The 24759-nt window shown below is 38.9% G+C and overlaps 1 protein-coding gene and 1 pseudogene across 2 annotated transcripts; one reads left to right on the top strand and one right to left on the bottom strand.

Annotated features, from left to right (window-relative positions):
- Positions 1-204: 204 nt before the first annotated feature.
- Positions 205-3093, top strand: LOC148867033 (uncharacterized; annotated as a pseudogene). The gene is made up of 4 exons (XR_016109132.1): positions 205-569; positions 1433-2022; positions 2186-2683; positions 2773-3093. The product of XR_016109132.1 is annotated as an uncharacterized LOC148867033 (transcript).
- A 342-nt stretch (positions 3094-3435) lies between these two features.
- LOC148867032 (SH3 domain-containing protein) lies at positions 3436-23553 on the bottom strand. The gene is made up of 10 exons (XM_088974987.1): positions 23261-23553; positions 21759-21881; positions 14359-14428; positions 6689-6834; positions 4861-4962; positions 4538-4735; positions 4378-4440; positions 4194-4283; positions 4035-4109; positions 3436-3708 (listed from the first exon to the last, which is right to left on the bottom strand). Exons 1-10 carry the CDS (start codon positions 23318-23320, stop codon positions 3589-3591), a joined length of 1047 nt encoding a protein of 348 aa, XP_088831113.1. The 5' UTR covers positions 23321-23553; the 3' UTR covers positions 3436-3588.
- Between the last annotated feature and the right edge of the window lie 1206 nt (positions 23554-24759).

The following is a 24759-nucleotide window of genomic DNA, read 5'->3' as shown; positions in this document are numbered from 1 at the left end:
CTGGTGCAAAATTCAGTCCGAAAGGTACAGACGAAGAGTTGCTGCCATCCACGTCAATGGGAAAAACCTCGAATCAGAGAGAGAGAGAGAGATTTGTGATAATCTCACCAGGTGAATTCAGTGAGTTTCTGTATTTGTATGAACTTCTACAACGTTACGTTGAGTTCGAATACACTTAAACTATACAAACGATAAGAAGAGATAAACCTTTAGAGTTCGATTGTTAGCTGGAATACAGGTGAGGACAAGACTTGCTCTTATCTTAACATGGACACAAATATATATTCTTCATTCTCTGGTCGATTGCTTCATTGCTGTAACGCAGAAGTTCACGTTAATGGAGCTCCACACTCTCTTTCTGTTTGCTCTTCTCTTTCTCTGCGACATATCGGGCTTTGCTTCCGCTCAGAATTATGTATCAGCAGTGGGTGATCCTGGGATGAGAAGAGACGGGCTGAGAGTGGCCATTGAAGCTTGGAATCAATGCAATGGGGTTGGATATGAAGCTCCCTTTATGGGAAGTCCCAGAGTGGCTGATTGCTTCGACATAGACAATTCTTCAGTCCCACGTTAGTCTTTCTTTCTTCCTTTGAGAAATTTCATTCTTCTTTTTTTTTTTTTCATCCATTATTCAGTTCTCTTTGTGAAATCTGATGAGATTTCTCATAAATCACTGATTTCTAAGATCACTGAGAAAATTCAAAGAAATTGTTTGTTTGGTACCATTGCTGCCATGCCAGCCGGCTATGTGTTTGTTTGATAGTGATTATTAGCCAGTGATTTTCCTTTAATGTGAATTATCTCCCGTATCCACGTGAGCTGCCACACCATTGAAAAAAAATCAGAACTTCATGAAAAGAGGAAAGAAAATGGCGATTCCTATTTTCAACCCAATTTTATTAATAATTGATTTCTGATTGATTTACCGATTTCTGATAAATCGGCATTGGTCCCAAAAACCACCTTATTAGCTGATTATATATGATCTGTCACTTAGTTATTGATGGATCTTCTTCTTCTTCTTTCGTTCTCATATGGGTCTAATATATTTTTGAAATTAAGACTATATATGTAACCATTATATGGCAAGATTAGGTTGCCATGAATTTTTGGATTTCAATAGAACACTTTAATATATTATTTAGTAGTTATTATATTTATTTGTAATGGCAAATGGATTAATGTTCTATGTGTTTAAATAATATATCGATTTCTCTTTTTAGGTGTTTAGTTATAATACTTTACCATCATATTTAGGGTGTCTTAGTAAATTGAAAGCTTAGACTGAGTAACCAAGGGCTGGTTATAGGGCGATAACAAATTCCACAGCTAGTAGCTGGTTATAGGGTTAGCATCAACCTCTCACCCCCCCCCCCCCCCAAATACCAAATGATTCTTTTCTAACTCCAATTTGCCTTCTCTTATTTTGAAGTAAGATTAATCCACAAGGTTCATGAGAAAGAGAACAAGCTTGGTGCAGTAAACTCCTACATCGGCCGGCGCATCCACAATGTAGACCGTTTGGCTGCCCTAAAAGAGATATACTTGGGCAACAAATGCCAGGTGGAAGATGAACCAGGGCCATGGCAATTTTGGATGCTCATGCTCAAGAGTGGCAACATGGACACTTTAGCTGCTATGTGCCCAGAGAATGGAAAAAAGTCCAAACCATTTCCACAGGAGTCAAGGTTCCCATGCTTTGGCAAAGGGTGCATGAACATGCCCTACGTTTTCCACAACTATACCAGTTTGCAACAGGGATCAGATGGAGCTGCTACTACACTAAGGGGAAGTTTCTATGGCACATGGGACTTGGATGCTGATGTTACAAAAGGGCCTATTGTTAACACCTCTTACTACTCTGTGACATGGGAAAAGGAAGTTGGAAAAGGAAGTTGGGTCATCCATGATGTGTTGCAGACTTCACACAAGTATCCATGGCTAATGCTTTACTTAAGGTCAGATGCTACTAAAGGATTATCTGGGGGATATCATTACCAAACAAGAGGAATGTCAAAGATTGTAAGCTCTACTTCTTATTTTTCTTGTCCATTTAATGATAAATAACATACATATTTAGGAAATAGGCATACAAATTGAGCAAAAGCACTTCATTGGATTGATGGTTCTAGTTCAAATTAAGCTTTCACTACTTTCTAAGAACATGTATATTAAATGATTACAGATTCCAAAATCACCCAATTTCAAAGTGAGGTTCACACTGGACATAAAGAAAGGAGGCGGCCAAGAAGCCAATTCTATCTGATGGACATGGGAAGCTGCTGGAAGAACAATGGTCAGCCTTGTGATGGAGATGTCACTAGTGATGTCACCAGATACAGTGAGATGATCAACCCAAGCACAGTCATGCCTCCCTTATCATACCCTCCCTTATCATACCCTCCCTAATGGAACTCGAATCCATCGCACAGACACAGCAAAATACCCTTATGAGGCTTACCATATGTATTGTGCTCCTGGGAATGCAGAACATCTAGAGGAACCATACAACTTATGTGATGCATACAGCAATCCTCAACCTCAGGAGATATTGCAGATATTGCCACACCGAGCCTGGGGAGATTATGGGTACCCCACAAAGAAAAGAGAGGGTTGGATTGGAGATGCCAGAACTTGGGAGCTGGACGTGGGAAGATTGTCTCAGGCACTTTACTTTTACCAGGTCTGAGCTTCTAGTTTTACTACTTTAATGTCTTCATTCATGACCTGTTAGTATCATATAACATATCTCTTCTTGAATTGGTTTTACAGGATCCAGGTACTAAGCCAGTAGAGAGACACTGACCATCAATTGATCTCGGAACTGAGATATACATTAGTGATAACGAAGTTGCAGAGTGGACTGTCAGCGACTTCAACATCATCATTCCAAGCAATGACCAATAAGTTACGAAAGGGGCAGTTTGAGGAAATACATGGAATAAAACGTTCGGACTGTTACTTCCCATTGTATTTGATTCCACATATTCACAAGCTATTATGTTTATCAAAAATAGATTCACAATCTATTATGGTTGTTGATAGATAGAAATAGTTCAGAAACAGTATTCAATGATAAAAAAAAATTTGAGTAAACTCATTTCCTGCAGCTAATTTCCTTTTTATTACACAATATTCTTTTGAAATTTTAGATGAACAAACTAATATGAATACTATATATTTTTCTTTGAAATTTTATTTAATACTTTTCTTTTTATGTTTAGAACCTTCTTTATTGGAGATAAATGGTTTGTAAGTGAGAGGTGGTGAGGCATATGTGACTAAGCTATGGATGGTTATGGAGAGGGTCAAGGCTGCAAGGAGAAGAGAAATTTGTCGAATTTCTATTTAAGACTCAGAAATGGTTGATTTTCATGTAGCCTTCAAGAATAATTCTATGAGAGAGAGAGAGAGATGAACAAACTAACAAAAGAATAAATGGCAACCTGCACAGAAACTATATTAAATAATCATATTGTCCTGTAACGATCAAGCTGTCTAGAAGCTTTCTCTTCATAAAAGTTAAGGTTCCAACTAATTGACATTTATTTACCAAAATAAACTAATTGAATATTTCACACAGGAAGACTAAAAGACTTCAGCAGCCACCTTGTTGGTGGGAATCCTTTGGCGTTTTTCCACATATGCTGTTGGAAACCATCCTGATTTACCTCTGCATTCTCCTTCTGACCAGCCTGATGGAGATACCTGAATCAACAAAACATAGTTAAAGTATATTGACCAAGTGAAAATTTATACCAACCAAAAAAAAAAACAAGTGAAATTTATCAGATACAAAGATCTGATTTTCCAAGGAATCATCATCATCATAATCATCTAAGCCTTGTACCAACTATATGGGTTTTCCTACATGAATCCTGTTTTGCCATTCTGTTCTGTTCAGTGCCATATCCATCATTAACTAAGGATGCTTAATTCATGTCTTGTTACTTCCACCCATGGAATAGTTTCCTGGATTAATTTAAGATTAAAGGAAATTCAAAACATGACCAGATGAAGGGAGACAAGATAACCTTCCGGACAACAACATAGTCACCCACTGCCAAGCTCAGCTCCTTCTCTGATGAAGCATTAAAAGCATGCACTGCCTGCAACAAATAAAAAACATGTGAGTTTTCCAACATTCAAGGTAATAAATTTATATCTAGAATTTTGGGATATTTGGAATATACTTCTGCTAGGAAGTATGTTGTCTTCTCCGAACGTCCACCTGATGAAATTTCAGGAGGGGCAGATTCTTTCCGCTGTTTCTCTGAGACCATCTACCAGCAGCAGATTCCATGATATGAGTTTCAATTGCAACACACAAAGATAGTTCTCTTGATAGAAAAAAAAAATAAAAAAGGCGGAAATCACCTCAGCTTCAATCTCATTTAGGATTGCAGCTACTCTCTGATGATAAGTCCTTTCTCCTTCAACCTTCAAAGCACCATAATCAACCATGTAAACCCACCCAAATCCTTTATGGTTCTAGTAATAACAGAGATCACAGAACAATTCTTTGTAAAATGCATACCATTGCTACAAGCCTCTGGAACGTCAGCCTTTGCTGTTGTGCTTCAACTGCAGCTAATGCAGCTGCTGCTTCTTTGCCCAAAACTGCCATGTTTGCCTTCAGTTCCTGCATTTTAGATTCAGCTGCATGTAGCTTTGCATTGTTCTCAATACTAGGAACTTCCCTTACTTTTGCTTGCCTTCTAGAAATTTCTGCTGCCTGTATGATCAATTAAAAAAGATAAAATAATGACAAGCCTAACACATAGAATAGAACGTTTAAAGGGTTCAAACATATAGCACCTAATGATAGTATTGTTGTGGAGAGTCCAATTGTCTGGTTACCTGCATCTCTGCTTCATGTCTCATTCGACTATATCGTTGAGCAAGATGGCGAGCATCTTCTAGAGGGGCACCAATGCTCATTGCTCTCAAGGGTTCCAAAATCTGGAAACATATAGATATGTATAAATATAATTGAAATTATGCATTATAAACTACTAAGAACTGCACAATAGTGACTAAGAAAATTCAAATAGAAATAGGTTCATACCTAATTATTATAGAAGGGCGTTCAAGGTAAATTAGTGACACTGAGAGCTTGCAAAATAAACTAAATATAAAAACATTGAAATTCAATGACCCTAATGATCTTTTAAATATCATTAAAAAAACTAACCCAAATCAACTGTCTTGATGATTTCAGATAGTAGAGATGTGTACAAAAAAAGTAATAACATTATGCTGAACATTGGTAATGGTAGATCATTTATAATAGTGCATGGATATTCGTCCTCTATTCCAAACCACCCTCCACAACCCCCCCCCCCAAAAAAAAAGGAGGTAAATGAAATAAAATCAAAAAAAAAAAAAGAAGAAAATCCAAGTGTGCAATTTGATAACCACTCAATAGAAACAGAACATGATCATCAAATATAGTAAGTTATCATTCATGTTCTACTTCATAGAACACTTTAAACGCCATTTTTATTAATGACAAATTAAATGGCCGGAAAGCTTAAACAGACTGTAAATTGTAATTAAAGAACACATCATCATATCATATGACTGTGAGGCAAAAGTACGAATTTGATGAGCAACTGTATGAGTGATTGATTGACCATCACTGTCTGAGGTTGAAAAGGACAAGTGAGCGAAACAGATGCCACATAACCTATTTTCAACTCTTTAGAGCTTAGGGTAACCACAAAGTTCTCCAACAGGTTCTCAAGTCTTAGACTAACCACAAACTGGTCACACAGTTTGTCATATACCCTTTTGTGTAACTTCACGTTGAAGCAGCTTCAGGCCTTTTTCATCTTTCAAACACCTCTTATTTGATTTTCATTTTTCTTACCCATAACTTCATTCCATTCCAATTGTCAAAACTACAAACATCAAGCAAATACCACATTGACTTGCGATATAAGATCCAGTGAGCCACTTGATAACAGCTGAACTAGATGAATTGAATTGCTTATTGTTATGTCTTTTTGTGTAATTGAAGCTGGGCTGATTATTATACAGTTGAATATTTTATTATTTGTTTATTTTATTCACATAAAGACAAAACAATAAGTCATTCATTTAGCCACTTCATCAATTACCAAATGGCCCCTTGAGTGGGAACGGAATTAATTTGACATACACCTGTATTGTATATCAAAATCCAGCCTATGACTTAATGTTGGAGTTGACAATTTCTGTCTTTCTTTTTTTTTTTTTTCTAACTAGAATGAATAAACATCAATTAGAAAAAAAAAAAATTGAACTGGAAGTTGCAATATAAATGACAGATAAAAAACACACAAATTCTTAGGATTTCTTTTTTGTGGATAGTAGAATAAAAATCTTATTCATAGAAAAAAGAGAAGATACACTTCTAGACAAGGGTAAGGAGATAGCACCTGAATACAAATCAACTATAAATATTTAGCATATAATATTTGAACTTTCAATGGTCTCCCAAAAGCTGGCCCCAAAATCTGATTGATTGAACTCCATAAATTCTTAGAAGTTCAAAGTCATGGAGAATCAAATAGATCCTCTTAAAGTCTTAATTCTCTGGAATAAGTTAATAGTGTGTACCTTTCAAGACAGATAATAGATGCTAGCATGTACTTATCCCATATAATGAAATTAACAAAGCAGCAACATAAAAAAGACAACCGACCTGTGAGCCTAACAGCTTATTCAAGTCTTCTTGCTCTTTTTCGATATGAACACGAGCCTCACCATAGAGAGATGCAGCCTTGGCTAGAATGTTGTCATGGCTATTTTCACTTCCATATTTGCAACAGTCCTCACTTAGCTTGGTCCCTGAATAATGCAAGGGAAAAACAGATTAAGGGCATCATCACATCAAAACTCATCATGACTAATCAAAGTAAAAAATATAGAAAAAGATTAAAATTTGTGGTGTAATAGAAAGATAGAGTGGGATTGGTGGGTAGGGAACATAGGGTGGATCTGAATTGCATCGTTATCATCTTCATCTAAGCCTTATCCTAACTATATGGAGTCAGCTACAAGAATCTTGTTTCACCGTTCCATCCTATTTAGCGACATATCCATTGTTAAATTATGAGCTCTTGGTCTAAATTGCATGATTGTACTTTATACGATGATTGCTAGAATAATATTGGGGATTATCCATCATATTTATGTGACTGCAGCCTCAGAGATCTGGTTTTCTATTTGTAGTTCATGATAGTTGTTCAGGGGTTAGTTTTGGGTGAAAGCATTTGGTTGTTTGCCATTACTTCCAGTTGGGATGTATAGCCCTTCTAACAAAGGATCTAAACGAGGATAGAAATATCCATATGATACACTCAATACGGGGCATACCGTACAGGTATTGGTGCATGATGATATGAGATATGCTACAAACAAGGGTGCATCCCTTAACTTTTGTGTCCACATGCAATCCAAACAAATATATATGTTTATGTTCAACAACTCTAACTAAAAATTAAAAAGATTAATATTCAAAATTGATATTTTATAAACTAAAGGAATAAATGATCTATCAAATCCACATTTATATCAAAAAATGATTTTTAATCTATCAAATCCACTTTTTTTTTGAGAAAAGGTAATGTAAACTTTATTGATAGAAAAAACTTGAACAAAGTACAAAGGCCCCCCAACTAAACACTTAGATGGGGAAAAAACCCCTACATAACAACATTACAAATTCCATAAGCTCCTAGAATTCAGTCTAGCCCCCAGTTCAGCAGCCTGGATACCCTTCGAGACTGAAATCCAAGAAATCAGCTTTCCAACAGAGATAGAAATCAGATCTACCGGTTCCTTTCTGCCCAAATAGTGATGATTAATGCAGCCGGAATGGACATCCACACAGCTGAAGCAAGCTTTGGCAAACCCATTAAACCCCAGCTCCACAACATCTCCTTCACCGAACCTGGCATTGACCAGGCAAGACCCACTGAACTAAGAAAATGATTCCATAATCTACCAGAAATTGAGCAATGTAGAAACAGATGGCTGCTATCTTCCACTCCTTGACCACATAACACACACCTCTGGTCCTGGACAAGAAACCCTCTTTTACATAGGTGTACTTTAGTTAAACACCTGCTAGAGCTGTAGCCCACACTAGGGCATTGATTTTTGAGGGAGCGGCTGGATTCCAGATTTTAGAAGCAGGCATATCTTCAGCAGTACTCAGTGTTATGTGATTGGCAAATGACTTGACTGAGCAGGCATATCCAGATGGCCTTCTCTGAGCAGGTTTAAGGGTTGAAGAGAGAGCAGATCTAATAGTTCAGCCAATGCAGGGATTTCCCAATCCTGAAATTTTCTTCTGAAAGAAGGGCACCAGACTACTGAGTTTCCCACCACCTCAAAACAATCAGCAACCACTGCATCTTGATGATCAGCTACCTGGAATAGATGTGGAAATCTCTCTGAAAGAGCAGTATTTCCACACCAGGGATCTTTCCAAAAGGACAGCCTATTACCCTTCCCAAGAATGGGGCTTAAGCCTCTACTTAAAATAGGTAGAATGTCCATTATTTTTCTCCAAACTGCACAGCCTAGAGATGGGGCAGAAGAAGTAGTAATCCAATCTCCTCTGTCTATGTTGTATTTTGATGCCATTAACCTCCTCCACCAGTGATTTCTTTCAAACCCAAACCTCCAGATCTATTTTCCAAGAAGAGCCTTATTAAAGGTCCTCATTTTTATTATATCCAGCCCTCCTTTACTTTTCAGAGAGCACACCTTGTCCCAACTCACCAAGTGAGTTTTCTTCCTATCCTCCTCCCATCCTTTCCACAAAAAGTCCCTTTGCAGCCTCTCAATCCTTTTGGCCACTTTACTTGGGATTGGGAATAAAGAGAGAGAGAAGTGATTCTGCCCCCCAAGGACAAGTATCTCGCTTTCCAAGATGCCAAATTCTTTTCTAGCTGCTCTAAAACTGGTTCCCAGATCAGAGCTGAAGTGCATTTTGCTCCTAGGGGAAGTCCCAGATATTTTGAAGGAAGGAATCCCACCTGACATGCTAATCTCTCTGCCAAGTCCTCTACATTTTCCACTTTTCCCACTGGGACTAAACTGCTCTTACTCCAATTGACTTTCAGACCTGTCACCACTTGAACCAGCTTAGAACTCCCACTAAAAGATCTAAATGATCTTCATTGGCTTCCAAAAAAGAAAGGGTGTCATCTGCGAATTGCAGAACCTGAACCTTCTTCCCTCCTGGCACCACCTCAAAGCCCTTCCACCACCCCCCTCCCCTACTTTTTGGATGAAGATTGTAAGTAGTTCCATCATACAAATTGTTTTCACTGTAGCTACTGTAGCTACTGTAGCTACAGTAGTCCGAACCAGTAAGGAGAAGAGGAAAGAGAAGAGAAGAAGAAGAAGATGAAAGAACTGTCGAACTTGATAGCTAAACCCTATCAGTCAACCTCTTAATAGTGATTAGGCTTCTAATTAAATGTACAAGGACTAAACTGCCCCTGCTTAAGTATGGGACAGAGAACCTCTAATAAGACTGCCACATAAGCTCATAACTTAACCAAGGTGAGATGACTAATCTACCCTTATTCGGCCAACTCTAACACAAATGAACAAAAGAGGGGAGAGAGGGTCTCCCTGCCTAAGACCCTTTGAGTTTTTGAAGAAACCAGCTGAAAACATTGGAGAGGTGACACAAACTTTAATCCAGTTTCTCCAAGTCTGCCCAAAATTTATCTTATTCAATACACAGTCCAAACATCTCCAGTTGACATTATCATAAGCCTTTTCAAGGTCAAGTTTGCAAAGAAGACCCGGATTTCCCTCCCTTAACCTTGAATCAATTAATTCGTTGGCTACTAAAACACTGTCCATCAATTGGCGACCTGGGACAAACACAAACTGGTTTTGGGAGATCACACTCGGCAGCACCTTTTTCAACCTCTCTGCCAACACCTTGGCCAGAATCTTATAGAAGCTGTTTAGGAGGCTAATAGGTCTGAAATCCTTCAAATTTGTGGCTCCTCCAATTTTTGGGATCAAAGATATGAAAGTAGCATTTAAGCTTCTTTCCAAAGAAGCATTTCTATGAAAGTCCTGGAAAACCTGCATAACATCTGTTTTCACCACATCGCAACAACTTTTATAAAATAAAATGGTGAGCCCATCCGGCCCCGGGGACTTTTCTGAATCTAAGTTCTTTATCACCTGCCAAACTTCCTCTTCCGAGAAAGGAGCTTCCAAACCACTCTGTTGGTCCTTCGAGATTCTTTTGAAATTAACTCCCTCCGGAATAGGTCTTTTTTTCCAATCTTCCTTGAAGAGCTTCGTAAAGAAACTTATAACCATTCTTTTCTTATCTTGCCAAGATTCCCCTACCTCCCCCTCCAGTCCCAGCTTTTAAATTCTGTTTATCCTATTTCTAGCCTTTACCATTTTATGAAAAAAGCTAAAATTTCTATCAACAGCCTTGAGCATTACCTTGGCTCTTTGTCTCCATTTCAGTTCATCCTTATAAGCAGATTTGTCTAGGAAGAATTTTGCTGACAGTCTTCTCTTCTTTTCTTCCTCTGAGATGGGACCTCTTTCTTCTGCTGAATCTCTCTCTTTAATTTCCTCCAGACACCTCTTTTCATTTTCAGATTTATTCCAAATGTTTGCCTTCCAAGATTTCAAAGCCTCCTTAATTGCACCCAATTTTTTTGCTAAAATGTAGGAGCTTGTACCCACCACCCGAAATTCCAACCAAGTGTTTTTTAAAAAAGGCACAAAGTCTTCTTCCTCAAACCATGTGAGTTCCAACTTAAAGCTAGACTTCCTTCGGATTTGCCCACCGCATACCAATTGAAGAGGGGAATGGTCTAAAATTGGCATTGGCAAAGCTTGCTGATTCAGGTTTTGGAATAGGTCTTCCCATCCCGGGGACACCAGAAATCTATCCAGTTTTACTAGGGTAGGCTCCTCTTGGTTGTTTGCCCATGTAAATTGAGCCCCATTTAGTGGGAGATCTATCAGTTCAAATTGATTTACAAAGTTTGCAAAACGCCTTAGCAAAGATTGCTGATTCAGGTTTTGGAATAGGTCTTCCCATCTCGGGGACACCAGAAATCTATCTAGTTTTACTAGGGTAGGCTCCTCTTGGTTGTTTGTCCATGTCAATTGAGCCCCATTTAGTGGGAGATCTATCAGTTCAAATTGATTTACAAAGTTTGCAAAACGCCTTCTGTCTCTAGCTCCGTTTCTACCCCCATTTCTGTCTTCCAAAAATCCGATAAATCCCCCCAAAGTCTTTCCTTCTCTTCATTTAAAGTTGGGCCATAGACATTGGTAAACAAACCCCTTACTCCCCCCTCCCATTCTAATTCCACTGAAATGGAGAAATCCACAACATAGGAGTTGATCAGCTTACATCTCGATCTGTCCCACATGGTAATTAGCCCTCCTACACTTCCTCTAGCTGGTTTGTAGATCCATCTAATTTCCCCTTCTCCCCAAATACTTCTGATTGTTTCAGCTTGCACCACTTCCAATTTGGATTCTTGCAAGAAAACCACCTCCAACCTCCATCTTTTCAGGCAATCACACACCACCATCCGTCTTCTCCCTGACCCCAAATCCCTCACATTCCAAGACAATATTTTTAACTCCATTAAGAAAACACAGAAAGAAACACGCCCCCCCTTATGTCCCTGCCTATCACTTTCCTCTACCTCTTCTTTCCCCCTCCCCTCACCTGCCCCTCCCCTTTTCCCGCCTTCTCGTTCAAACCCCAGGCAAGGCTTAGCAATTCCCCGTTTTTCTTGAAAGAGCTTCCCCCTTTTCTGGCTTTCAATTTTTCCTTTTCCACTGACAACCTCTTCTCTATCCCCTCTAAATAGCTAATTGTTTCCTCCTCCCACCCCTCTATAGACACCCCCAAAAATTTCCCCAGCCCCAACAGCTTTGAGGTCACCCAGGCTAATGTAGAATCGACCTTCTTCCTTCCCTCACTTCCTCACCCCTCTCCCCTCCACAACCACCTCCTTTCCCCTTCTTTGTTCACCCCCTTGAAACAAAACAGTGTTGCGCACCTGATAGATTGGGATTTCGGCCAACTGATTGAACTGTGGGGTAGATTCCTCTCTAACTTCAATTATGGCCAATGGGGTTATTTCTTCTGGATTTGATTCCTCTAAACCTATCTCCGTCGTCGCCTCAGCTGCTTGGACATCCTCCCCCAACACCATTTAGGTGTTGGAGACTCTAGGAGGCGTCTTTTGATTATTAAGAGGCCTTTATAGGTCTCTTGAGCATCTCCATTCCACACCAGTCTTCAATCGAGCACAGTTATCCCTATCTGCCGAGAAGATCTTCTCCGTCGAGACTAACCAATTCAGTCCCTGTGGCCAAGATCGCTCACCCTCCCGAGATCCCAGAAGGGCTTGCGGAGAAACTAGCTAGGTCTCGGTTTCAATTTGATTGCTTGGACCGTCTGGGATGGATTTGGTCTCCCCACTAATTTTCCTTGGTTCTCTTTTGCCCGAACCACCCCCAAAGGTCCTTCCTACTATGCTCGCCAAATTCAATGGTCCCCCTCTTTGGTGTTCTTGCCTTGCTGGCATCCACTCCAATTCTTTTAAGCACTCCAAAATAGTTTCCTTTAAGGCTTCTTTCGAAAATCCCGCTCCTCCTTAGACCTTATTTAAATTTTGAATCTCCTTATCCTGTTGACCATTGATACTCGGTTCCATCGCACGGTGGGGTAGGGATTGCTAACTTTCCAAGCCAGTCCCCCTAGTTGACCCCGTCTCGGGCACGGATCTCAAATGTCCCCTCTTCCTTTCCTCTTTCTTCCTTCCCTCCGATAACCACCCCTTATCTCCGCTATCCTCCACCTCCTCTTCTAGCACTACCATTCTGCTTACCTCTTGCTCCAGTTCTTCTCTAGCTTCTCCAAGAGGATTCAGTTCCCCTAGGTACTCTTCCCCTTCTAATCTCTTCTTTTCCTCCGCCACCGGTCTTCTCTCTTCCAGTCTTCCTAAATCTAGATCTAGAACGTGCAATCACCTGTCACGATCTTAATCTTTTCCAACACCTCTCCATCTGTTCTAACCTTGATGCAAACCCATTCACAGGTTCTCAACTCCTCCACCGAATCGTCTATCCCTAAAAAAGCCCCACATATATTCCCTATTTCCTCTATTATTTTTGGACACCAAAGCTGCAACGGAAGACCAAACACCTTGATCCATGTCTCCTTTGGTCGAGGTATCTCTCTATTCTTCTCTATCGGTAGGCACCCTACTGAATCTACCCACCAATCAATCGCCAGTCAAATTTGTCTTAGCCTCCAAGGTCCATTGTACAACACCCATTCCACCTCCTCCCTAGAGAGAAAGATAAACAGGTATTGGTCTTCTATTAATTTTTTGATCCTCACCCCTATCACCTCCCCCCAACTTCTTGCCGCCCAAGATTCTATTTCTACCACCCCCACCTTCCTCTCGAAGCACCCCACTAAGCAGCCCTTCAAAAACTTCGTCCTGGCTTCCACCCCCCTTTTTTTCGTTTCCAGAAATTGCTGATTCCCCTCCCTTCGAATGATCGTCTCCCCAAACCCAGGCCAAATCCCTACACCTACCGCACTTTTATAGGAGAGGAACCCTTTCAAACCTCGCCTTCTTTTGTTCGGATTGTGCCCGTTCTCCACCCCCCATCTGCCTCCCTTCCTACCCAGGCCACCTAAATCACCTCTGAACCGCATCTTATTGAAACCAGAATCTAATCCATTTTCCAACTTGTGGATTTCTCCCTCTACGTCGCCGACATTCTCATCTTCGTACTTCCTGTCGCCTCTTGTCACCCTTCTCCTTAACTTTCCCGTCGTCACACTTTGCGGTTTGCACAATCTATGACTTGTCGAATCTTGGGGGCGAATTCCTCGACCTCTTTGGGAGTGAGAGAGATGCGAGCGGATCCAATTGCAGCATTAAGACAGACGGGATTAGAAAGTGGGATCAACTTGAAATATGATTTCAACTGTTCATTTTTACCATTTATAGATAGCTTAGAAAAACAATATCTAAGTTAGATGGTTAAACCATTAAAATTAAGTAAATATTCAGATCTACTTTCTTTAAGAACTTAAATGTCTACATGGACTACATGTTGGGCACCTATTATCTAAAATGTTTATGTTGTAAAGTTCCTTTAGCTGTGTTAGTGTAGTCTCTAACTAGATTACATTATCTTCTGGTGTCAGAAACTCCAGCCATTATCAAATGGCCCCTACGTAAAAAGGAAAGAAATACCCAATGTATACAGTGACTTTTAGTAACAAAAGCATATCACTATGATCTGAGAATATACTAGAATCCTCACCTGCTTCAATTTGCTTACATCCTATTGCTGTAAATGTTTCAGCAGCTCGAATAACATCTTTTTGAAAATCCTGAAACAACAGAAAATCTTAAGCAAGATATAACTTTGGAATCAAGCTAGAGATGGGGGATCTTGAAATTCTTAAATCAAAATAATATACAAAACAAGCTCTACCAAAGATAAAAATCCAAGACAAAAGGTATGTAGACCTAACTTCATGTTTAGAGGAAAGGTTGGGGGCTCAAGGGACACTTGCAACATAGAAATTTCTTTTGGAACAAATATAAACAAAATTTCATTAATGTTACTTTCAATCTTTATTAGCTCATTACTAGTATTTTTATCTAGGAAATCACATCTATATTTACTAATAAAAAATAAATGAATCTATATTGATCAATCTAGAGTATTGGGGTGCTCTGCACTTTTAACCTGTACATAATTTTATTCTTTACCATCAATCAATAAAGTACATATTTACAATTAAATTTCAAAGCCCAGGAGAGCTTTCATCAGCAAGAGAATCTACCTTCCTATTTATAAACTAATGAGGATAAGAACATGTAATCTACTTGCTCTATGACATCACAACCAACTATTTTTTCCTAACTCTTGCTTTTCCAAGGAATATTTATTGCATAGATTGCTGTTAGTTAATTATAGAACCCACCCCCCTAAAAAAGAAATAAGTGTGATAATATTCTCCATCCTGCCAGGGAATAAAAACCAAAATAACTATATCTCATCACATGACTACCAAAAAATAATTAAATTAGAAAAAACAAAAAATAGATGCATAACCCATGAAGAGCCATCCGCTTAAAATTTACAGTCAAGCAACTGCAAGTCTGCAAAGTCCAATTATCTTTGCAGAACATCAGCAAAATAAGAACCAAATCGCTCCCAACCAAGAATCCTGGACAAGTCCCATTTGGATTTCCATTGACCACTGTCTGGCTAGCATCTGAATGAACCTGGAGGAGTAGAATCCATCTTATCTCCTTGACAATGAGTCAATACCTTCTTGGCTGTACTAACTGCAAGTTGTTAATGGGGGTACTAACTGCAAATGAGTAAACTCCAACAACCATTTCGATAGCTTGGAGATTATTATTTATTATTTTTATCAGTTCAGTACTTGACAAAATCTACATGGAAACTGCATAAAATCAAGCCTATTGGCATGTTTGAAATACCTTCTTGGCTGCACAGATTCATCTTTGAGTCATATAAGCATGAAATGCATATCCCCAGCAGGCCAGCAATGTATGTGTGTTCAGTTATAGGTTGCCTGGTGGTTAACTGGAGAATGATTTTGCATCAAGCTGTACCCCTCTCCCACACATGTGCACATGGCAAGAGTGGGACAACTATTTATCCTAGCAGGAAAATCCATAAAATCAGTGATAATGGAGCTAATAGTATATGTAAGGATAAAATTTTGAGTTCTGGAAATGATGCAGTTTCTCAGAGAAGGTTTATCAAACACATTGGTACATTACTCTCTTGGTGCAGGAAAAGAGAAGAACGTAGTCTGGGTTAATTCAAGGAAACCCAAGACCTCCAAACTCTAACAAGAGTCCAATTTGAGATAAGTTCCAATATTTTCATTTAACTCCCAAAATACAACTTAAATACATGAACTATGCTCCAATTATTTGAGATAAAAAAAGACAGCCCACTGCACGAGGCTCCCACCAATGTGGGGTCTGAGGGACAGATGTATGCAGCCTTACCCTGCACGTACAGAGAGGCTGTTTCCCAGATTTGAACCCTGGTCACCCAGGTCGCAAAGAGCAACCCAACCATTGCACCAAAGTCCACTTATTTGAGATAAGCTCCAACATTTTAATTGAATGGTGAGACTGCTTACCACCTCTTAATCTCCCGCCCCTTCGTTTGCTGTATTTGGGAATGGTTTTGCTCTCTTTAGTTGCAGGTTATCCCTCCTGTTAGTTTGGATAGGCTCTTTAGCTTGCCTTTTCTGAGGAACACAAAAAGAAGAGGCAAATAATTGTAGAAATGTGCAAGGACAGCTGTGATTTGGACAGTTTGGGAGGAAAGGAATACAAGGACTTTTGGGGAAAAGGGACAGTTTGGGAGGAATAGAAGCCTTAGCATCTCCAGATCATCTTTTCCATGCTTATGGATACAATTCCCAGCTCATGCTTAACTATACATATGCATCTTCAGTGGGAGCAGTCTTTGGTATTCTCCTTGGGCGTGAAAACCTTCACTGAGAGTTACTGTTACTCCATATCAGGTACATCCCTCTCCTACCTTTTGGTTTCACCCGAATGAAGGATGGAAGAAATTGAACTTTGATGGGAGTAGTTTGGGAAACCCATGTCCTTTTGGAATTGGGGCAAATGAGTCTTCATCTCTGCTTTTTGGCAACATCAATAGAAGCCTTAGCATCTCCAGATCATCTTTTCCATGCTTATGGATACAATTCCCAGCTCATGCTTAACTATAGATGCCATGGCCCGAGTATTTGGAAGAGATAATGCCATGATGAGGTTCCTTTCAATGTCACCATTTTTGTCATCTACAGCAATAACAAACTTACCTTGACATCCAAACATGCCTTGGCCATTTTGGTTCCTATCTTGTATTCCTTTGGGAAGCATTCAAAGTAGTCCAAGAGATTTGTTGCTTCACGCCCACACATTTCTTTCTGTTCTAGGCAATGAGAACACCAAAAAGCCCTATACATTTTAACTCATGTCAAGTGTAGATGCCTTGTGTTAATGGTTCAATTAACATCGGTTCAGTCCTAGGTCTGAAGTAAGAAAGAAAGAGAGAAGAAGAAGAAGAAGAAGAAGAAGAAGAAGAAAAAGGAGAGAGGAGAGAAATAAAGGATTTGACCAGAGTGAAAAAGATCACACTCTCTTAGCCAACCCACCTTTTATTTATAGTTTGTGCATTAGAATACAAAAGACAATTATGACCCTCATTAAAAATGGGACACACAACTTAAACACAGATAGAATAGACAACTCACCTTTAATTAAATTACAAAAGACTAAACTACCCTTATGCTCTCGACTCTAACAATCCCCCCTTTCAACTAATGTTATGCATCTTTATTCCTCTTAATATAAAAGATTTTTATTAAAAATAAAGAAAAAATGAGATCCCTCCTTCCTCTTCATCTTCCTCCCCTTCCTCCTCCTAACCCCCCTCCTCTTAAGGAGGCTTACGCCTCTTGCATTCTGAATTATGCCTCACACCTCTAGGTAGTGGAATGCCTCGCTTCACGCCTCTGTGTTTTAAAACATTGGTCTACAGTGCCACTGGAAAGGAGTAAGAAGATTGAAGTGCTACTTTCAAACCACCACCATCATGATAATACAATCCACTAGCTTCATGCCCTTCACCAATCTTCATCCCCATCTTGAGATCTTGAAACACACAAGAAGAGGGGTAAAATGTGATAGAACAATTAAGAGATTTAGTCAATCTACTAACAAACATGAGGTTAGAGGGAAATTTGGGTACATATAAAACAAAGGATAAAGATAAAGATGTAAGGTCAACATCACCGACACCACAAATAAGAGAGGTAAAACCATTAGCTAGGGTAACTGTTTGGGATGTGGAAGACTGGAAAAGAGAAGAAAACGCACTTGTAGTTCCATTCATATGATCAGAGGCTCCAGAATCAATAAACCAATGTGAAGGTTTGGATGCCAAGCAAACCACACCTAAGTGAGCAAGGGTAGTTGTGTTGTGTTGAGAGTAAGTCTGAAGAAATTTCTCATACTCATCATGCGGGACACTCACCATTTGCTTCCCAGAAGCACCTTTAGATGTGGAAGGTGTTTGATCAGCTTACTGGTTCTCACTAACTACACCACCACCACTAGTCACAACATGATTGGCCCAAGTATTGGTTGGGCCATGCAAGTCATAATAGAAGTTGACAGTATGTCCCTCTAACCCACAATATGTAAATGTCCTAGGACCAATACTCCGTCCTCTACCACGACCTCCACCTCGTCCACCAGTATAATTAAACATAGGACCATCTCGGTTCCCTAGAAGTTCATGTCCACCTCCACCACCTCTATTCCCACGACCTCCCCCTCTCACAACCACAAAAACAAACTTGTCAAAGAGGGTAGAATGCTCCGAAGGTTCAATAGAAATCCTTTAAAGTCGGGCAAACACCTCCTCAAGAGAGAGCAGAGCATATTTGCCTAGTATTTGTGCCCTAACAGGTTTGTATTCAAATTTCAATCCCACTAAAAACCATGTCCCATCAAGTTGTTCCTATTGTGTTGCTGAATCTTAACATTTGGAGTCAATAGGTGATACACATTAAGCTCATTATGAAGGTTTCGCATACTAGCATAATACTCCTCTAGGCTCTGATTTCCCTACTTCATATTAAAGTACACCTAAAAAAGTTAGTATACCCTGGTGTATTATTATCTTGGCCTGAATAAAGTTTCTTAGCATGGTCCCAAATCTCCTTGGTTGCATCCAAGAACATAAAATTCACACTAATTCTAGGCTCCATGCTATTCCACAACCAATCCTCCTATTCCCACTCACTATACCCATGAGATTCAAATGAGGGTTTCTCCTCCTTCACATGTTTTACCTTCTTCTTGTCTCTCAGAAACACTTCCACCAACTTGGCCCATGGCACATAATTCTCACCACTTAATTTGATGGAGATCATCTTTACATTTAGGTAACCAGAGGAAATCATAACACCAGTTTTATTATCACTACCCTCTCTCACTCACCAAGATTATCCTTCACCAACATTTTCGAACCACCGTTGACCCAGATGGTCGGACCGTCGACCCGTTTGACACGGTTGGCATCTGAACCTCCACGATTGCTTTGACTTTCATCATCCTAGTTGTTGTCAAAGTCAAGTATCATTCCCTGTATGCTCTTCACCCTCAACATTTTTGGAGAATTTTCTATGATGCCATGAAACAAGATGGCAGGTATGAAACAAGATGTGAAATTCTGTAATAAGGGAAATAGGTGGATGAGGTATCTTGCAAATAACAAGTAGAATGGAGGGTGAAGTCCGTAGATCCAAAAACAATCCACTTCAACTTAATGGACGAGGAAGAGTAGCAGAGTCGTGGCTGATTGTTGCTGCAATGGAGGAATATCTTGGACCTACTTCGAGTGAAGATCCATATTAAGGACTATATGGATGAAAGCTTCTTCCATTTATCCAAGGTCAACCTTCTTTCCATTGCTCCTCCTGGTTTGGATTTCTTCCCTTCCGTTGTCACATTCTCACCACTCTCAATGGCTTCAACGTTGCTATCGTCACCTCATTGTCCAAATGTTGTTTCAATTTGATTATGGTCTCTACAGCAGCACCAAAAGCCACCTTTTGATCCTCGAACCACTGGAGATGCTCCTTCACTTCATCGGAGATGGCTTCGGTGGTCTCTTTGGTGGATACGGCAATGGAGACTTTAGCTAGGCTCTCCATTGTGCATATCTTCTAATCTTCTTCTCCATGATCATCATAGTTAAGAGCCACCATAACTGGGACTGAGACTTTTGAATGAGAGAAACTAGAGATACTAGAGAAACTCATCAAGTTGTTCTTGGCGAGGACGCGAGGTGGGAACTAATGGTTCAATCACATGGTTCTCACTATGGTTGATCTCCATAGAACCTGCATGGTGGCTGGGAAGCTTCAAGTTGATCGAGACGAGTAGAGATGGACTCAAACATTTGGGTCATTCTCTCCCCTATCTTCTCTTGGTTCATTGCCAATATCTGGACCTTTCCTTGCAGTTGAACAAGTCAGTGCTCAAAACAGGGATATATTTATATTGTCAGCTCTGATACCATTTGGTAATTGGTACATTCCTCTCTTAGTGTTCGAAAAGAGAAGAATGTAGGCTAGGTTAATTCAAGGAAACCCAGCATTCTAGACCTCCAAACTCTAACAAGAATCCAATTTGAGATAAGTTCCAATATTTTCATTTAACTCCTAAAATACAACTTAAATATATGAACTATGGCCAATTGAACAAGGACCCACATTCTTGACTACTTCAACAATACCACATAATCCCCTAAATGCCATGGAACCCACTAAATCCCCAATGATTGATTAACACTAACAGACTACTAATAAGATAAGGATAACAACTAGCAATGTGATGACAAATTACCTAACCCAACAAATATGACCCTGGTGGGCCCCAATACAGCCCACTAAATATGACACGTAACACACATCCAATCATATAGAATCCAAGAGTGGTAGATGATGAAGATATAGATCTCATGGAGCACAAGGTTGGGGCAGGTGAGGAGCAAGTAGATGATAACAAGGATTTCCTGTCGGATGAAACTACTTAGTTAAACAAAAGATTGATCATTGAAGATAGCAGTGGGTTTGTTTTGCAGGTGGAGAGAGAGAGAGAGATGTTCATTTCTTTATTTTAATGAACCCTTATCGTTAGAAGGAAAAAAATAGAGGTAAGCAACTCTAACTTGGGAAATCCAATCAAACTTCCTTTACACTCTCCGTAGAATGGCCACAAAAGATAAAATAGATTTTTGGTGGTGCTGTTTATGGCCAAAGGTTTAGCACCTACAGACATCAGTGGGTTGGCTGCCCTTCTAATGAACAAAGCTTTCCTAGTTAAGTGGCTATGGAGGTGCACTGATCACCCTGACAGCTAGTAGCAGAGAGTGATTGTGGTCAAGCATGAGTTCAGGAATAGATTTTAGGTTAGCAGTTAATGCCCAAAATATTTATGTGGAAGGCATTCACCACAAGCTCAAGTAACAGGCCCATTGTCTAAGGTCTGCCATCACTTTAACTGCATTCTCTCTCAAGTATAAAGTTTTTAAGGGTGTCTCTCTCTGTTTTTGTACAAAGCAAGTGGATTGACTTTTAGGTTCCAATTGCATTTTCTGTAGAGCAAATCTAGAAAGCTGAAAGTTTGGTCATATGGGCCTGTTCAGAATTTTGTTATTTATCAAAATGCATATTCAGTTATTCATAAAAAAAATGCATATTCAGTTACTTGTCCCACCCACCCACCCAAAAACAAAAGAAAGAAATTAAAAAAGACGAAGTCATAGTGGTCTTATAAGTCTGATCTCCATTAGTTAACACTGCAACTTTTTTAATCTCTTTTGGCCTTGTTATGTTTAACATATAACATATAATAAATATCTCATAGGACAAGAGCTAACAATTATGTTTAACTGGAAGCCGCCGTCATAATATCCTAACTATTATAGTATCTTTTTTGAAAAATGAACTATTACAGTATCTTGTTCTATTTGATATAAACATTTTTCAAATGGGAATATAAACAATTATTTTATAGTTAACAATTTTTAAATTTGCAAATTAAGTGAGGCATAACCATTAAATAAACCATCTTTACCCTGCCTGCACGAGTAGATCTATACAGTTTCTCTAGTTGTTGATGCCTCTGCATTTCAACCTCATCTGTAACCATTATATCAGAACGTTCATAGCCAGTCCCACTGAATTGCTTTATTACTGCCTGAAACTCAAAAACCAAGATATATCAGCAAAAATTGCCATCCATTGTGACTCTTCATGACAAAAGAAAACTATCTAAGCAGCACTTGATTAAATGAAAGAAAAAAAAAATCAGGGGATCTAGAAACTGTGATCACATTTGTAAATATTTTGGTGGTTAGTAAGCACACATCAACTAAGAATATCAATACGTGAATACAAGCTTATATCAGAAAATAACCGTAAAGCCCAGGAAAGTGCAGGTATATGTCATGCCCATATTGGCTTGATACTAATAATACATATTGTCATGTTTTCCAAGCCTGGCTCCTTTCTACTTAATTCTTTTCCAGTTTTGGATTTCCATTAGTAACTTTTCTTTGTTTAGTTAATATATTTACTCAAATTAAATATACAAACTTAAACCTTAAATTTGTGACCAAGTGATATCTTTTTATTTGATATAGATGGTGGTGGTTATATGAATTCACTTAAACACAAAGAATCTGCAAATTTCTTTTCAAGAAAATATGACTTGAGCCTTTCAATGGTTACAGATGGTACGATTTGATGCCTTATGCTTCTAGTACTATAAAGCATTAAATTACGATCTTTCGGTGATTTTAAAAAGATAGTGTACAAATAAGAAATATTTGCAGATTTGACAGAAAGTACTAACTACTAAACTTTATTAGCGACATTCTATCATTACAGATTTATTCATTCCAACATATTCTTCTATTATGAAATAGGCTTAATAGAAATTAATTACCTACCAAATTCTACAATTGAAATGCTAAAACTGATAGATCTCTCGTGATATTTATAAATCTTGATGTTGTGAGAACTCCCAATAGAAAGTACACCTATAGAGATGGATTAAGGATTCCCTTAGCTTATCAAATTGATAAAAATTGCCTGAACATTGTTCAAACTTCAAAATTCCCAATTCCCAACCACATTGTTTACCGATTCCTGTTGCACTAGATTGGGTATCGTTGCAATCATCAGATTGCAATTCTTCAAATAAGCCTTCTATATTGTACCAATCAAATAGCGACTCCCAAACAGATCTGATACAAAGATTCTACTGAGTTCTTGGTGCCTACAATCTGCAGCCTAAGCCCATATCAGCGCTGATTTATTATTACAAATTCATAAACCCACATTCTAAGTTTGCATACTTCCCATGCACCCATGCAGAGTTTCCTACTAAGTTCACTTATTCCAATTCAGATAAGAACTCTACCAACACAGGAGTCAAAATAGCAGATTATGCCGATAATTGAACAAGATCCAAGCGGCGAAATGTGTTTATCGAATTGCGTTTTATCTGTGCTTCTGCAGAGATAACATCTGAAGGAAAACAAGAGAAAATAAAAGCCGGGAAAGGATAGGCACCTGCTGCTGCTTGGCGACTTGCTCTTTGAGCTTGCTCGCTTGCTTCCGCAACACGTCCATTGTTTCTACTCTCCCTGAAGAAACAATCTACGAAAGCAAATGGAGAAGAAGAACTATGACTCTGAAACAATCGGAGGAGTAGTTGATGGAAGAAAGAACAAATCCGAACTCTCAGCTGTCAGGCTGAAGATGGGATTGGCTTGACTCTTTGAGGTGATGGATCTACCAACAGAGTTGCGGGCGCTCCTCTACAGCTGTCTTCTCCATGGTGGCATCACGGACCATAAATTTTCAATAGAATATGATCACGGGGGGAAATTGATAGCATCTCAACCATCGGATTGGAATTAAGTGGTATATTGGAGCCACTGCTTAATCCAATCGGATGGATCATGTGGCTCTCTTGATGAAGAAGACAGCTCATGGAATCAAATTCTTTTACCGAGTGGGAAGTGGGAAGAGCCACTCTGAATCAATTGGAACCGTGAGATGCCCAGCACGAATTTTGTATGATCAGATTAGATGACTTTTTTTTGGTAAATGATAAGATCATGGTTTTCAAAACCGGACCAGACCGGAAGGTCGGTCCAGAAAATCGGAGCCGGTTATGTCTGTTTTACCCAGAACCGTTATTTTTCCAAAAATCGTTGATTTGGTCAGTAAACCGTTGATTAGGATGGTCAAATTGTTCGAACCGTTCAACAGTTTAAACGATTTTTTAAATTTTTTATTTTTTGTCAGAATGAGCCATCCATTCAATTTAAACGATCGGATCATTTGACCCAAGAACTAAACCCATGACCGGTTCATTATTGACTCGGTTTAAAAACCTGGATTAGATGACTTTATAAGGAAGTAATTTGGGCACCGGGCCCATTGTCATGTGTTAATAGACAAAAATACACTTTAGTTTGCCTAAAAAGGGTGGCAGAATTTAGGGCTTGAATCGGATCGGATTGAGATCGAAATTTGATTGTTAATATTTGGATTCGAATCTTGTCCTAAGGATATTAGTTTAGATTATGAATTTGTTTTTTTAAACAAAGTTTAGATTATGAATCACTTAAAAAAAATAAAAAATAGATTATGGCTAATAAATTAAACAGAAATATTATCAAAATGAAAGCATCAAGACATGACAAGGTTGTATGTTTAAACGATACATGATTTTCTATTTAAAATCAAAAGTGGAGACCTGTAGAATATTTTTAAATAATTAATTTCAAAGAATAATTTATTTAAAACACAATCAGCAATTAACTAATGAGGTCTAATCTTGATTTCAAGACTAACATGAGTGATTCCACACTATTAATGTTGAGGGGCATTGTTGACTTTTTAGGATACGAGTAGCCAAGAAGTTTTATTCATCTCTCACCTCATCTATTTATTTATGATCCTACTCTTAAATCTCTATGTAATAGCTTAGATATCATAAACCTCGTATATACTTACCTTTTATTCTCTCCCACTATCCCACAGCATTCCCTTCTATTTTC

Source organism: Nelumbo lutea, chromosome 3 (genome assembly GCF_056320005.1).
Source record: "Nelumbo lutea isolate HS-2025 chromosome 3, American lotus-T2T, whole genome shotgun sequence".
In the NCBI taxonomy this organism is placed as follows: domain Eukaryota; kingdom Viridiplantae; phylum Streptophyta; class Magnoliopsida; order Proteales; family Nelumbonaceae; genus Nelumbo; species Nelumbo lutea.
Note: the sequence above shows the minus strand (reverse complement) of the source record. Positions and strands in the feature narration are given on the sequence as shown.